Source organism: Giraffa tippelskirchi, chromosome 5 (assembly GCF_054371585.1).
Source record: "Giraffa tippelskirchi isolate mGirTip1 chromosome 5, T2T-mGirTip1v1.2.pri, whole genome shotgun sequence".
Classification (NCBI taxonomy): domain Eukaryota; kingdom Metazoa; phylum Chordata; class Mammalia; order Artiodactyla; family Giraffidae; genus Giraffa; species Giraffa tippelskirchi.
The window spans coordinates 42,130,069-42,147,272 of NC_137279.1; the positions used below are offsets into that span (position 1 = coordinate 42,130,069).

The following is a 17,204-nucleotide window of genomic DNA, read 5'->3' on the forward strand; positions in this document are numbered from 1 at the left end:
AACTGAAGACTAGTATATGTACATTTACATATGTTGTATTTGTATTTTTGTACATATGTCTATTATTTTACTGCTTTCCTGTTTTTTAATTTTTTTCTTCCCGTCATTTTTTTGTTGGTGGTGTTTTTTCCTGTTCAGTTTTTTTTTTCCTCTGGAGTCTTTTATTGAAGACATAAGAAAGTCAGTATCTTAAACAGTACAAATTTATTATCTTAGTTTTGTAGGTGAGAAGTGCAGCGCAGATCTCATCAGGCTAAGATCAAAGTGTTGGCAGGCAAGGCTGCATTTCTTTGTGGAGGCTTTAGGGGAAAATCCATCTCCTTGCCTGCTCCAGCTCTTGAGGCCTCAAGGAAAGAGAAGCCTCTCTGCCCCAGCTTTGTGATCCATCCCAGCTGAAACCACTCCCCAGCTGACTTAGAGGATCTTGAGAAACCATTTATAGTTTTAAGCCAATAGATTTTGGGGTGGTTTGTTATGCCGCAGGCAGAAAGCACAGGTTCCTTTCCTGGGTCAGGAAGATCCTTTGAGAAGGGAATGGCAACCCACTCCAGTGTTCTTGCCTGGGAAATCCCATGGACAGAGGAGCCTGGTGGGCTACAGTCTGTGGGGTCGCAAAGTGCGGACCTCACTGAGCAACTAAACAACAGTTAACAGTGGCTCTATTAATATATTTTTGTGGCTCTTTTTTTGTGTGCTATCTTCACTTTTAAATAATATATATGATTCCTGATACCTATCTTATTTTCCCTCCAAAATAAGTTTAACTATTATCTACTGAATAATTAAACAGTGAAGACATGATTGTGCAGTAGTTCGAACATTCTTTGGTATTGCCTTTTTTTGAGACTGGAATGAAAACTGACCTTTTCCAGTCCGGTGGCCACTGCTGAGTTTTCCAAATTTGTTGGCATATTGAGTGCAGCACTTTCACAGCATCATCTTGTAGGATTTGAAATAGCTTAACTGGAATCCCATCACCTCCACTAGCTTTGTTTGTAGTAATGCTTCCTAAGGCCCACTTGACTTCTCATTCCAGGATGTCTGGCTCTAGATGAGTGATCACACCATCATGATTATCTGGGTCATGAAGATCTTTTTTGTACAGTTCTTCTGTGTATTCTTGCCACCTCTTCTTAATATCTTCTGCTTCTGTTATGTCCATACCATTCTGTCCTTTATTGTGCCCATCTTTGCATGAAATGTTCCCTTGGTATCTCTAATTTTCTTGAAGAGAGCTTTAGTCTTTCCCATTCTGTTGTTTTCCTCTATTTCTTTGCATTGATCATTGAGGAAGGCTTTCTTATCTCTCCTTGCTATTCTTTAGAACTCTGCATTCAGATGGGTATATCTTTCCTTTTTTCCTTTGCCTTTCACTTCTCTTCTTAGCTATTTGTAAGGCCTCCTCAGACAACCTTTTTGCGTTTCTTTTTCTTGGGTATGGTCTTGATCACTGCCTCTGGTACAATGTCAGAAACCTCCGTCCATAGTTCTTCAGGCACTCTGTCTATTAGATCTAATCCCTTAAATCTGTTAGTCACTTCCACTGTATAATCGTAAGGGATTTGATTTAGGTCATACCTGAATAATCTAGAGGTTTTCCCTACTTTGTTCAATTTAAGTCTGAATTTGGTAATGAGTTCATGATTTGAGCCACAGTCAGCTCCGGGTCTTGTTTTTGCTGACTGTGTAGTGCTTCTCCATCTTTGGCTGCAAAGAATATAATCAATCTGATTTCAGTATTGACCATCTGGTGATGTCCGTGTGTAGAGTTGTCTCCTGTGTTGTTGGAAGAGGGGTTTGTTATGACCAGTGCGTTCTCTTGAACTGAACTGACCGAATCAATGTTTTGTCTCCAGTAGGCATTTAAAGAGAAAATGAAACTGCATTTTAAACTAAACTGCAAAATTTTCCACATTGCTTTTTGTTCACTGCCGATATGTTTTATATTTTCTTTAAAAGCTGTAGTTCCTGAAGATGTTTCTAAAGCTTAGCATAAACAATCATGGGTTAGTTTGGTCTTATAATATTTAAACAATTGAGCTAAGAAGTAACAATTTTAATTGTATCTTGAAGCCTTGTAAAATGCTATAAGTGACTCACTTGCTTCAAAATAAAAGATAGTCCATTTATGACAAGCTCTATCAGACTAAAATGAACAGCTTTTGTTATTTAAAATGTTCAAAATCCAGCCATAAGTATTAGGATTCCATGGACAGAGGAGCCAGCACGCTGCAGTCCATGGGGTTGCAAAGAGTCAGACACAACTAAGCAACTAACATACACATAAGTTATATCTAACTGTAATGATATTTTTATCATTATATTCTTAGCTAAGTTTGTCTCATTGGGGAAAAAAAAGTCCACTATGCAAAAGCCAACCATTCTCTTTTTATAGATTCGTTGAATTAATACCAACATATCAGAACAATTGAAAATAAAAGGAAAGTGGCAGTGATTTTTTAATCTTATTTTGTGTGTCATATAAGCTGAATTTCTCCAACTAATCTGATTTTACCTTGTATTTGCAAGTATTAATCTTGAGGATTTGTGATTATGCTCTCTTTTACATATTAATAGTAACTTTATTTGTGGGAAACGACTTAGCAGCAGCATTTGTGGTGTGGAAGGAGCACAGACTACCCAGGAGTCGTGTGAGCTGGTGTTTTGTCTTGAAAATGCCACAGACCTGTTGTATGACCTTTGGAGAGTAACCTCTCTGGGTTTCATTTCCTTGTTAGTAAAATCAGGAAACTAAGGTGCTCTCCAACTCCAAAAATTTATTCATTCTGTGGCTTTGGAGGGGAAAATGTGTAGCTCTGATGTATCCTCTTAGAAAGAAAATGTGATTTGAGTCAATTCTAGTGAGGTGGATGAACCTAGAGCCTGTTATACAGAGTGAAGTAAATCAGAAAGAGAAAGACAAATATTGTATGTTAACACAAATATATGGAATCTAGAAAAATGGTGCTGATGAACCTATTTGCCAGGGCAGCAGTAGAGACCCAGACATTGAGACAGACTTGTGGACACAATGGGGCAAGGTGGGGCTGGGGGCGAATTGAGAGAGTGACATTGAGACATATACACTACCGTAAGTAAAACAGATAGCTAGTGTGAATTTGCTGTATGACAGAGGGAGCTCAACCTGGTGTTCTGTGACAAGCTAGAGGGGTGGGATGGGTAGGGGATGGAAGGGAGGTTCAAGAGGGAGGGAACATATGTATACTTATGACTGATTCATGTTGTTATATGGCAGAAGCCAACACAATATTGTAAAGCAACTATCCCCTAATTAAAAACATAGTGAAAAAAATGTTAGCAGAGTGTTTGCTAGTCATAAACATTGTCAGTTAAGGAGACATTTATTTCTTTGTACATGATTCATGCTATGAATAAAGTGTTAACAGAAGAATTTATAATTATTTCCAAATCAATGCCGAACTGACTGCATGGCGTACACGTGTTAAAGTTTAAAAGACCAGAAATCAAGGTGATAATACATTTAATGCAACTTTTTAGAAAATTGTTGTCTTTTATAAAATAGAAGTGTTTTTAAACACCTATGTTTTCTTATGTGGGCATATTTAAAATCACAGTCTTAACTTTTTTTCCCTCTAACCTTTTATTACTCTTTTTATAGATTGGGTACTAATTTTTATTTCCTTGGGAAAAATAGTAAACTTCCATTGTATGTTTTTATTTATTTATTTATTTATTTTAATTGGAGGCTAATTATACAGAATGAATTGGAGCCTATTATACAGAGTGAAGTAAGTCAGAAAGGAAAACACCAATATGGTATGTTAACGCATATATATGGAATTTAGAAAGACGGTAACGGTGACCCTATATGTGAGACAGCAAAAAAGACACAGATATAAAGAACAGACTTTCGGACTCTGTGGGAGAAGGCAAGAGTGGGATGATTTGAGAGAATAGCATTGTATAAGTTTTTAAGAGACTATTAGTACATCTCTCTTTATAATTCTCTTTGAGCTAGGATTTTAATGGAAACGACCTCTGATTAGGTATTATAAGTAAAAACTGCTGAACTATTTTTATTTTTAAATGTATTTCCTTACAGAACATTAGCCCTGATTAAACCAGATGCAGTATCAAAAGCTGGAGAAATAATTGAAATAATAAACAAAGCTGGATTTACTCTAACCAAACTCAAAATGATGACGCTATCAAGGTAAATTTTTTGATCATTTTCAGTTATATAATGTCTGATTCCTTTTTTAAAAAAAATTATCTTTCATGTTGTTGTTTAAAAACTTCCACAGAATGACAAAGAATAGTAATCTTATTAGAATGAGAAAATATAAGACAACGGGTAATCAGATGCGTAAATTATGATTGAACTCTAAGCAAGTAGGAATTATCAGGTTATACTAATAACTATTAACTATTTATTAGACATTAATTCTTTATTTTCTTTCATAACCCCATCAGTGTTTCATATCTGTAATCTTTTATATAACACACTGTATAGAAATTATAGAAGAAATGAATAGTAGATTATTCATATTTGACAACGAACTCTTACTGTTGAGATTTCAAAAGTGATGTGTTTGGAAATGTTTTAGTTTAGAAATGTTTTCGTTCCTCCCAACATATTGTATGTAATTGGTAAATATACCTATCCCAGGGACGGGGGAGCCTGGTGGGCTGCCGTCTATGGGGTTGCACAGAGTCGAACACGACTGAAGCGACTTAGTAGTAGTAGTAGTACTGTTCTGAAAAGCAAGCCATTTTATTTGACCAGATATTTTCTAAGTTATTTAGTGAAAGTTAGACTTAGTGTAAGGTAAGGGGATTAGTGTAGTTGTTAGGCAGAGCTGGACCCAGCAGTTTTGTTACTTACTCCAGTGATTTATGTTTGTTTGGTTAGGTGTCTTCTCACTGCTGTTCCTGGCTCTCTCTCCCATGGGACAGTTGCTTTTTTGTCTCTATGAGAACAGAGGCAATGGATAATGGTAGAAATTGAATATTGAGAAGTCTGCTCCCTAGAAACCTTAACAAAACATCCTCAATTTTACCTCAAAAAAGACAATTTGAAATTTTCCCCTATGTAAGATCTCCCAGCTTACATATATTCTAGAAAGGCAGACGTCTGTTTCAGAGCACAGAATCTAGAGCCAGATTAGGCTGTGGCTCTGTACAACTTACTTCTATGTTTCGGTTTCTTTATCTGCTAAATGGAGGTTATAATATCACCAATATCGTAAAGTTGGTATGAGGGTTATGTGAGCTTAATAAAAGTAAAATGCTTTGAAAAATTGTTGCATACAGTAAGTGCATATAGGTGTTAGCTATTAGTGGTGGTGGCAGCATAGTACTTACTAGTGCTATCATTATTACTTAGTAGAAACAGAGGTCACGATCCTTTATGAGCATAGTTAGATTTGTCCCTTTTCTGTCTGTATTAAAGATGCTTGCCCTTTCAGCAGGCAGTGGGGCTGAATTCTGAGAGATGACTTTGAATAGTATTAGTGACATTAAAACTTTTTTATGTCTATATCAAACATTGGAGGTGTAATCTGGCATCAAACTTCCCACAATAAAGCTGCCCCCAAAAACTTAACAGCTGTTTAAATTGTTCATAGCACCTCATACATCTCTGTTAATGTTACTGTCAAATCTTGGATTTTACCTAACTTAAAAATTAATCAGTTAGTGTGTTACTCTCTCAGGGATGCTAGCAGAAGACATGAGACTTCTGAGCCAGGGACACAGGGCTTGATTAGGTTCAATAAGCAGCATGAACATCATGTTTCTGTTGGTTCCTGTTTCCTTCATGTCCTGTGAGAATAATATGAGATGGGCCTGGGTAGATGTTGCACACACAGTTGATTGCATCACAGCTGAGGAGGGTTGAACTCAGGTTACCCACTGTTTCATTAGCAAGCTGTAAACAAGTCTGCTCTTTGTGCTAAAGAGACATGACCTCATCCCGCAAAGTCACTCACTATAAACATAACTCCAAGAAATGGCTAGGATGAAGAGTAGTTGAGGCCTTGCATTCTTGGCATACCCAATCGGATGTGTTAGGAAGGCAAGAGACCCACAGAGAAGCATCTTCCAAAGCTTAAATCTTCTCAAAACTTATTTGCTCAAACATCGGCTCCTCCCTCATGACGGTATCTGAAAAGCAGCAGCTGGGTTCCATTTAACTGTACTTCTAGTTCTTGGATCAGGGCCTGATTCAAAATAGGCACTAAGTAAATATTTCGTAAAATAATTAATAGATCATTGTGAGAATGTTATGAAAACACAAGAAAACATAACAAAACAAGAACAGAAAAGACTTCTGTAGGTGGTGATGCACTTGTTTCTCTCCATCTAAGCCTTTTAAGGGAGGAATTAAATAAAAGTGATGAGAAAAAAAATTTATGAACTCATCTTGGTTTCAGTGATAGATTTTGAATGGAAGTAACTGTAGAGTCAGTGACGTGTTAGAATAAAACAATAAAATACTTCCAGTGATTAATAGTTTTTATTAATGTTAAAGATGATTGTGTTTTCTTGGTAGTTCTGTAGAATTGGTCAGATTAGTAGTCTCCCTGCTAACTCTTCTAAAATACTCCCCACTTGAATTTTTCAGAGTTTTACCTCATTTTAGGATGCAATACAGATTATCCGTATCAGTTTTGTAAATTCTTCGGCTTAACCTCTAGAGTTTTTATTTTTATTTTTCTGAAGTTGGTAATAGAAAGGTCATGCTGCTGCTAAGTCGCTTTAGTCGTGTCCGACTCTGTGCGACCCCATAGACGGCAGCCCACCAGGCTCCTCCATCCCTGGGATTCTCCAGGCAAGAACACTGGAGTGGGTTGCCATTTCCTTCTCCAATGCATGAAAGTGAAAAGTGAAAGTGAAGTCCCTCAGTTGTGTCCGACTCTTAGCGACCACACAGACTGTAGCCTACCAGGCTTCTGTGTCCATGGGATTTTCCAGGCAAGAGTACTGGAGTGGGGTGCCATTGCCTTCTCCGAGAAAGGTCATACGCAATCAGAAATTTGGGTTCACATCTCCTTGTCCTTCTTCCTTTACTAAGTAGCATTTTGATCTGGATAAGTTATGTAACCATGCTGAACTACATTATTTTTAAATGTAAAATGAAGATGATCATACCTATTTCAATATAGTGTTGTGGGGAATAATAAAATTTAATGTTGGTATATAATAGGCTCTAGAAGAATAAGTTTTCTTCCCCTTCTATGTCTTGGGGCAAATTTTACTTTCTATACTTGCGTAGTATACTTTCATAATCTCTTCATGGCCAAAGAAGATATTTTAGTACATTTGGTTTGAATAAAAGTATATCCTGATATATGAATTATTATATGAATTCATTATATGAATTTATTTTTTAATGGGCCCATAAGATCTTAAATCCGCCTGCAATGCAGGAGACATGGGTTTGATCCCTTGGTTGGGAAGATCCCAAGGAGAAGGTAATGGCTACCTACTCCAGTATTCTTGACTGGAGAATTCCATGGATAGAGAAGCCTGGTAGGGTACAGTCCATGGGTTTGCAGAGTCGGACATGGTTGATCAACTAACCTATAAAATCTTAATGCATTGCATACTAAATTATCAAGCCTGAAAGTTTAATCCTTTGTTAGAGGATACTTGGCTATTTTAAAAAAATTGATGTCGACATATGTTTGTCACATACTATAAACTGTTTCAAGCCTTTGAGAAAACTGTATGAGTTTGAGACACTTGGTTTGATTAGCTGAGAAGTCTAAATAACTTTTTCAATATGTGTAAAATTCCATTATCCTATTCATTTTTTCCATGGTTGTGGGACTATAAATTTAAAAAGTAAATCCTGATTACCACTGATAAATTCAGATTTCTGAATATCTCTATATTATCCCTTTTGGGGGGAGATGTAAGTTCAAGCATTAGTTTTTAATACAGTAATAACCAGGAAAAGTACATTGATGTGCATAATTTGTCAAGCAGTCTTTAAAAACACAAGTCCATAGTCTTTCTTTCGGAGCAATCTGTTTAAGGAAGAATATTTTAACTATTAAATTAAAATTCTAGCCTAAGCTCTCAAGTTAAAGCCTATAGAAGTAAAAACTTTTGAATTTGTAAATATTCATTGATAAGAAAGATAACATATTTTTTGATGTTCAACTTATGTGAACTTTAAAAAACAGTCATTCTTATTGGTCATATGTTAAACTTTGTTTTTAGAATGATAAAGATGCTAGTGGAAAGGAAGATAGTAGACTTGAACATGAACAGTAAATATTGCCTCTTTTATTCATTTTAATTTTACATCTTAACATAGATATACATACTAGCAAAAATTTGAAAAGAAGGGGCATTTGAGCAGAATATTTGGGGAAAAGTTCTTAATTCACATATGGATCAAATAGAGAGTTTCCTTATTTTATTCATATAAGTTAGTTTCCTTACATAATTCTTAACTTTTGTCATTTTGATTATTTTATAGGAAAGAAGCAGCAGATTTTCATATAGACCATCAGTCAAGGCCCTTTTTAAAGTAGGTACTGAATTCAGGGCTCATGGTGTATAATGGAGGGTATTGTGGAAAACTGAAGTTATAATTTCACAATTCAAAAATCTGTTACGTGAGAATAATTTGTCAAAAAGTCCTTAGCAGTGACTTCCCTGGTGGTCCAGTGGCTAAGACTCTGCACTCCCAATGCAGGGGGCCCAGGTTTGGTCCCTGGTCAGGGAACTAGATCCCACATGCCACAGCTCGAGTTCATATGCCTCAACTAAAGATCCTGCATGTCACTGCTAAGACCCAGCGGGACAAATAAATAAAATAAAAATATCTGAAAAAAGAGTCGTTGGCAACATCTTGCAACTGCAGAGAGCTTTTTTCCTAAGAATTGGTGTGTTTTTTCCCCATCTCCTTTTACTAGGTGAAAATTCTTTGTTAAATAAATATACTACACTTTAATCAGAAGCAAATGGCATGAATTGTTTAAATTATAAGGAGCAGAGCTTTCTTTTTAGATTTCAGCAGAATAAAAATAGAGTAATAATTACATTTATGTTGAATATCTATTTGTATTTTAAACTATTAACGGTATTCTCAATGTATGTAAAACATTGTTCATAGAACGCTTATGTTAACTAAATTGTTTGATACACATTTTGCTCTTTGAAATATAGCAACAAATATGTTAGAAAGTGAATCAGTGTTCTAAATATTTGGGTTGTATTTAAAGTTAAGTGAATATTGTGTACCTCATTACTGTTGACAAAGGAGAAGTGCTTAGTTTTCTAATAAAGAAGGATTAGCCAAACTATTGTAGACATTCTAGTTGGTGTCCTGTACATAATAGTGTTTTATTCAAGTTTTACATAAGCAAATCATTATGTTATAGATTATTTTAAACAAAGCATTATCAAAATATTCCCAAACCTTGTGTAGAATAGGCATCCATAATTCTCTTGGAAATTATTCTTTGTTATAGTCTTTGTATATATTCGTATTATTACAGCTTCTAGTTTAATGTCTTGTATGTCACTAGACCACCTCAGTGCTTAGTGACTGAAAATTTATTGTCATTCTTTGTTTTTTTTTTTTTTCAGTATCTGTAATTTGTAAAGTTTTTTTTTAAAATTTATTTATTTATCTATTTTTTACTTTACAATATTGCATTGGTGTTGCCATACATTGACATGAATCCGCCATGGGTGTACATGTGTTCCCCATCCAGAACACCCCTCCCCCCTCCCGCCCCATCCCATCCCTCTGGGTCATCCCGGTGCACCAGCCCCGAGCACCCTGTATCATGCATCGAACCTGGACTGGCGATTCATTTCACATATGATAATTTACATGCTTCAATGCCATTCTTCCATATCATCCTGCTGTTGCCCTCTCCCATAGAGTCCAAAATACAGTTCTATACATCTGTGTCTCTTTTGCTGTCTCGCATACAGGGTTATCTTTACCAATTTACTAAATTCCATATATAAGCATTAGTATACTGTATTGGTGTTTTTCTTTCTGGCTTACTTCACTCTGTTCCAATAAATCTACACGGAAATTATTGAATTCTTACTACAAATATATTCCAAGACATCACTCATCACTTTGAGATTTTATTTGACTACCATGTTAAATTATGTGAAAATAAGAAGATTCTTCTGTACCTTTCAGAACAATGCAAAAAGCAATAGATTAACAATATGCATTTTAAATCAATGAAATAGTCTTAGTTCACTGAAACATTGATGCTTCTGCTAACAGTAATTGGTTTGACAACAATAGTGATTTGTAGTGACTCAGGCTACTGCAGGACGTTCAGTTTATGAAAACTTTACCTTGTCCATGTAAAATTCACTATGTCCAATAGTTCTGAGATGATAATATTTGTATTCATAGCTATGTGATTAAATACTTAAATGGTAATATTTCTTTGTAAAGAGAGATACCTCGGTTGATACAAAAATGAAGCAAATCAATCTTTCACCTGTTTCACAGTGAGCTGATCCAGTTTATTACAAGTGGACCTATAATTGCCATGGAGATTTTACGAGATGACGCTATATGTGAATGGAAGAGACTTCTTGGACCTGCAAACTCTGGACTGGCACGTACAGATGCTCCTGAAAGCATTAGAGCCCTCTTTGGAACAGATGGCATAAAGAATGCAGCTCATGGCCCTGATTCTTTTGCTTGTGCTGCCAGAGTAAGGTGTTTTTAAACTATTTTAATTTGTTTTGGTTTTGCTAAATGTTTGATGTCAGAGTAAAGCATTTTGTCACTGCTGACTTAAGGTGGATTTATGCATCTGATCTAATAGTAGAAGAAACGTTTGACCTTTTGCCTGTGATTAAACAGACATGAGTTTGAGCAAGCTCTGGGAGTTGGTGATGGATAGGGAAGCTTGGTGTGCTACAGTCCATGCGGTCCCAAAGAGCAGGACAGGGCTGAGTGACTGAACTGAAACAGTGTTTCAATGATATGTCTTCTTTGAGAAGTGGTAACCTGGTCATGGTCTGAATAAGTTTCTCCAATTAAAATACTTGTTGTCTTGTTTTGTTCCAAAGACTTAAATGACTCAGGCTTATCAGTAAATGAATTATTCCTGTAAGAATACCAGTTTATGGAAAGTGAATATTCAAAAAGATATATTCTTTCTTTGACTCAGACTTAACACCATATTTTCAAGCTTAACATCCTTCCTTTTTCTACGTATAGCTAGTGTTTATGAAAGTTTTTCTATTAATAATTCTCATTTTAAATTTATATAAATAAGGTATTACTCCAATGGGTTTATACTGATGTTGAATTAATGAAATGCAAGTTAACTCTTAGTATTCTGAGAAGTTTCTCAGCTAATTTAAGATGGTTTTTAGTCTGGTCATATATACAGTGAAATAATACTAGCAAGTTTTATGATATGAAAGTGAAAATGTTAGTCGCTCAGTCATGTCTGGCTCTTTGCAACCCCATGGACAGTAGCCCGCCAGGCTCCTCTGTCCATGGGATTCTTCAGGTAAGAATACTGGAATGGGTTGCCATTTCCTTCTCCAGGGTATCTTCCCGACCCAAGGATTGAACCCACATCTCCTGCATTGTAGGTGGATTTTTTTAGTGCTGAGCCACTGAGGAAGCCCTTAAGTTTTGATGGCTGTGGAATATTCTCTTGCATGGATAAAACATTTTTACTTCAGCATTTCCTTACCTTTGGACGTTTTGTTAGGTTCTAATTCTTTTCATAGTTGTAATAAGGGTACACTGATCATGTGACATCGTATTTCATCAATATCTTGGTTTATTTTCTGAGAACAGATTTCATATTTGACATTAGAATATGTAGATTTCAGTATTTTTTTTTAAATGTCTTATTAAATTTCTTTTAAATGTCTTGGGTCCTTTTACAAAAGTGATATTTAAAATGACTGTGTGAAATTTTCAGAGACATCTGTAACTGGCAACCATTTATTAATGTATTTTATTATGATAATTAAGGATATGAATGTAGATTAGTCAAATGTTTTGGGAGATTTCACATGGGGTCTTATCAAGGTGAAATTTATGAAATGGTATACTTAACAATTTGTATAAAATACAGTACAAAAAACTGTATACTTAAAGCTGATCAAATTGAGTCTGAGTTTTATTTTTTGGGAAAGTTACATATCTTTATCCTTCCCTGCTAGGTCATTTAGAGACATATAAAAGACTTAGAGTAATAGCAAAGAACCTCAGAAAGAGAAAAGCTTTATGCAGACTGTTTAAAGCAGCTGAAGTCACAAAAGAATATGATTTTTTTTTGTTTGACATTATCAGTATATTTGTTGTTTGAAGTCTCTAAATTACTTGCCATATAACCATGACCTAGTAACAGTGTTCTTGCAAATATTAGCTGGATTAGTAGGTGGGACAGATATGACAGTCAGCACAAGGAGAAAGAGAAAGCAAAGGCATAGAATTACTCAGTTTCACCAAGATATATTTAAGTGGCAATCTTTATATTTTTGCCTTAAATACATATTTATTCATATATAAATGAGTACTTGAAAAACTTGGGTTTTCATTTTTTTAAACTGAGCAAAATAGAGAAGTTGAGACAAAAATAATTGGCCAAATAATTGGTTAAACTAGAGTTAGAACATTCTAGCGTTGCTTTTTACATCTGAAAGAGAGGTGATATTACAGAAAAAGTTCAGGACTTTGGAGTTAGTATGACTGGATTTTGAAACATGAATTTGCCACGTGTTAACTCACAAGGGCTTGTTCCTTAAGCCTTCTGAATGTCTTTTTTTTCTCATTTGTACAGGGTAGATAAATAAAAATTCTTCATATGTTAAATAAACTGCTTCTGAATTTCAATCATTCCAAAATGTTTATTGAGAAGCTATTGTGAACAAAGCAAAGTCTTGCTTCTCATGGAGCTTACAGCTCTTCTGATGTCAGATAATAAATAAGCAGATCTATAATTCTGATGTCTACTGATACGTACTCTGAAGAAAAGAAACCAGGAGAAGGGCACAGAAAAAGACCAGAGTCCGGAAGGATTGTGTGTGGAGTGGAGGTGTGAAATGCTATTTTTTAAAAAAATTATTTTATTTTTGACTGTGTCCAGTGTTAGTTGAGGCATGCGGGATATTTTGTTTAAGTGCCCAGGCTTTCTAGTTGTGGCAGGAGGCTCAGTAGTTGCAGCGCACAGGCTTAGTTGCCCCTTAGTATGTGAGATCTTGGTTCCCCGACCAGGGGTCAAACCCACATCCCCCTGCATTGGAAGGTGGATTCTTAACCACTGGACCACCAGGGAAGTCTCTAGAATGCTGTTAAATATAGTATATTCAGAAAGTCCTTACAGTCTCTGGTTTGAGCAGAGATCAGAAGGAAATGAGGGAGAAAGCCATGCAAATGTCCGGGGGAAAGTGTTCCAGGAAGAAAGAGAACAATACATGTAAAGATTCTGAGGTAGGGACATATTTGCTTGTGTTCAAGGAACAGTGAGGAGGTGAGGCCAGTGATGCTGGGGCAGAAATAGCTTCATGGAAATAGCTTGAAGATTAGGTCAGGTATAGCCAGGGACCAGGTCACATAAGGCCTTGTAGGACATCTGGGACTTTGAAATTTATTGTGAATGAGACAGGAGATGATGGAGGGTACTGTGCAGAGGAGTGACATGATTTTTATAAGTTTCATTCTTACTACTGTTAATAATGGACCAGTCAGGGTGGAGTGTGTTGTAGGAAAAGTTGGAATGGGAGGTCAGTCACGTGGTTAGTGCAGTTGTTAAAGGGAGAGTTGGTTGGCATGTGGCATGGACCAGAGTGACAGATGTGGAGGTAGTGGATGGATTCTGGATATATTTTGGAGGATTTCCTGATATATGGGACAGGTGGAGAAGAATCAGGAATTACTAGTTTCTTTTTGCTGTTGTTTATTTTTGGCTTGTGCAACTGAAGGATAAGGGAAAAGGTGGGATTGAACAGATTAATGGGAAACAGTGGAAATTAGAAGTTCTGTTTTGGATGTTTTAAATCTAAAATGTCAATATGGATGTGTAGTTTAGGGCGGAGGTTGGGCCGGAGGTTAAAATGTAGGAACCATCAGAATACAGAGAGCATTGAAAGCCATGGGACTCAAGGGCCTCAGCAAGACAGTGACAATAGAATAGTGATAATAGATAGTACTAGACCCCTCACCAGTACTTAGGGGTCTGCTAGATAGGAGAAAATCATTAAAGGAGACTGAGAAGAAGCAACAAGTGAGATGGGAAGAAAACCAAGTAATGAAAGCATTCCAGGACGTAGGGATCAATTGTGTCAAATGCTGTTGCGTCAGGTAAGGTGAGGTCTGAGAATTAACCAGGGTACTTGGCAACGTGCAGGTGGCTGGGGATTTTCATGAGTAAACTTGCACAGAATGAAAGCCTAATTAGTTGTAAGTTTAAGAGGGAATGGAAGAGAAGTAAGACAGAATGAAGACATCTCTTCTGAGAAGTTTTGTTGCAAAGGAAGCAGAGAAGGGCAGCTGTAGAAGGGCCCTGCCCTTACAGTTTACAGCCCTGTACCGTAGCTTCTTGTCACACTAGGTTTGCTTCATTCATTCATTCACTACCTACCAGGACCCTGTAGGTATTTGAGTTTTCACCTGTACCATACAAGTTCTCTGAGAATATGTAATCAAAGCATCTGGTACAGGGTCTGCAAGTGGTACTTGGTGATACTCATCAAGAAAAGTAATAAGCAAAGGCATTAATACAATAGAAAGATACTTGTCTAAGGAATGAAACATTTTAATTCTAAAGAGTCATTAATGCTAGAATCCCTCAAGTATATATGCTACTATTTGAACAGTTCCTCAGATTGGTTTTTTGTTTGTTTTTCCGGCCACACCATAAGGCATGTGGGATCTTAGGTCCTCAACCAGTGATTACCCCCTGCTTTGGGAGTGCAGAGTCTTAACCTCTGGACCACCAAGGAGGTCCCCCAATTGGTTTTTTAAACTGCATACCAGTGTGGTACAGTAACACATCCTATTATCTTTCAATTTTTAAATTTAGTGAAAGTAAGTATTTACTTGGAGCTATTTGTTTTAGATGCTGAAGCACCTACAAGGCTATGCAAGTTAGTTCTTTTTGGAGGGCAATTACCAAAATAACCACAACCTTGGAGAAGTATAGGGTACTGATTGGCAGCATCAGTAAAGGCCTCCTGCAGGAAGTGATCTTTGAAGTGATCCTTTACACATTAGCATGGTTCTTTGAGACAGTGGGCTTTATAGGGAACAGTGGAGATAATAGTAGTAAAAGCTTAGTGGCAGAGAAGCATATGTCTGAAAAATTGGTTAGTGTGGCCATCTTCATGGTCAGTTCAAATTGCTGGGTTGTCATTGTAATCAACTATGTGCAAAGCAAATAGCACAGCATGTATCTGGTTATAAAATAAGGTTCATGTGATTTGACTTTAAAATAGCACTGCTGCTGCTGCTGCTAAATCACGTCAGTCGTGTCCGACTCTGCGACCCCATAGACGACAGCCCACCAGGTTCCTCTGTCCCTGGGATTCTCCAGGCAAGAATACTGGAGTGGGTTGCCATTTCCTTCTCCAGTGCATGAAAGTAAAAAGTGAAAGTGAAGTCGCTCAGTCGTGTCTGACTCTTCGAGACCCCACGGACTGTAGCCTTCTAGGCTCCTCCGTCCATGGGGTTTCCCAGGCAAGAGTACTGGAGTGGGTTGCCATTGCCTTCTCCAAAGTAGCACTCTATATATGTATTTGTATATAGATAGTAAGTTAATTAATTTTAACTAACTGTAGCTCTGATTCTTGAATACTCATCTGTTTCTGTAAAGATTTCCTAATTTTTAATTGCATTTTAGACATTTTAATGAAAAGCTTCTATTCGAACCTGTGTCTCATAAACTGAAACTTTCGGTAAAATAGGCAACTTAATATTATGTCCAATATTCAGAATGTTAAGACATTCTCAGTTTTATTCCTGGGATAGAATGATACATATTGTCATTGCTTTAATACTTCTTTATATGTTCTTTTTTAAGACTTAAAACAAAGTTCAGTTCATCAGTTAGAGTTTGTAAAAATCATTTTTAGGAAATTCAGGGAAGAATTTATATTGTGAAACTTTAAAAGTAACTGTATCGTTCTTCCCCTCTCATATAAATGGCTTAGGAGCAGAAGAGATTGTATTGGGGTAGGACCCTATGGGGCCTCCCTGGGACAGTGACTTCCCCCATACCCTGTACCTTAGCTCATCTCTGAGGTACCCAGATAGTAGTCTCTGATGAACGTTTCCTGAGTTCTTTTACAGATGTATAACAAAATTACATGTGCCAAAGTCATTTCTCTCTGTCTTTAGGAAATGGAGTTATTTTTTCCTTCGAGTGGAGTGTGTGGTCCAGCAAACACTGCTAAGTTTACCAATTGTACTACTTGTTGCATTGTTAAGCCCCATGCTGTCAGCGAAGGTAAGTACTGTGTTAAATACAATATATATAGCCAATACATTCTGCTAATAGCTGAATTTGTTAAAATATTTCTTTTCTTGATATAGGTTATGTGTTGAAATTAAAGTATAATTTTAATATTTCCATTCACTTTTTTGAAGGCACATGGATAAAGGTGATGTAATATGAGGGCAAAATCTGAGTTTATATTTGTCTCTTTGTGCATTTCTAAAAGGTGTTCCTTGGGTTCCTGCTCATGCTCATCCTGTTACTGATCTTGATTCCCTGACTTTTAATCTGCTTTTTCTCCTCCCAGCCACATACTGTGATTAACTTAATTCACTTAAACAGCACTTCTAATTTAAAGCAATGTCTATCAGATCTGCAGTATGCCCTTTCTGAGAAAGCTGGAAACTTCTTTTGGTTCTGAGTATCTGAAACAGAGTTCTTTGATACATATGTGTTTGTGTGTATGTGTGTGAGAATTTTCAACTTTTTTCTTTATTTTTCTTCATGTGTTTGTTTTAGCCTGTTCAATGTATTTTTGTCAGCCATCCCAAATCCTTTTGGAAATGAGATGGGATATAATTTAAAAGGTCATCTTTAAAAAACTGGAATATACTAAATAATAGATGAGTGAATGGATTTAAAAAATTTTTATTTTCTAAGTATTATATGGGTTTAAATCATTTTTAGTCTTTAAAGATTTAAACTATCTCATATACTCATATTTGATATATGGAAGTAGAGGCATATGAGTTCAAGTAAAAG

General features: G+C 36.3%; 1 protein-coding gene and 1 non-coding gene across 20 annotated transcripts in view; both read left to right on the forward strand.

Moving 5' to 3' along the window:
- NME7 (NME/NM23 family member 7) overlaps positions 1–17,204 on the forward strand; it is a 230,966-nt gene that overhangs the window by 52,646 nt on the left and 161,116 nt on the right. For all 19 annotated transcript variants that reach the window (XM_081489621.1, XM_081489614.1, XM_081489619.1 and 16 more), the window contains 4 exons: positions 4,085–4,195; positions 8,474–8,524; positions 10,487–10,694; positions 16,346–16,454. In XM_081489621.1, coding sequence (XP_081345747.1) covers positions 4,085–4,195; positions 8,474–8,524; positions 10,487–10,694; positions 16,346–16,454 — 479 coding nt within the window. The remainder of the gene's footprint in view (positions 1–4,084; positions 4,196–8,473; positions 8,525–10,486; positions 10,695–16,345; positions 16,455–17,204) is intronic.
- On the forward strand, positions 8,650–8,722 carry TRNAG-CCC (transfer RNA glycine (anticodon CCC)). The gene has a single exon. It is a non-coding gene; the product is annotated as a tRNA-Gly (tRNA).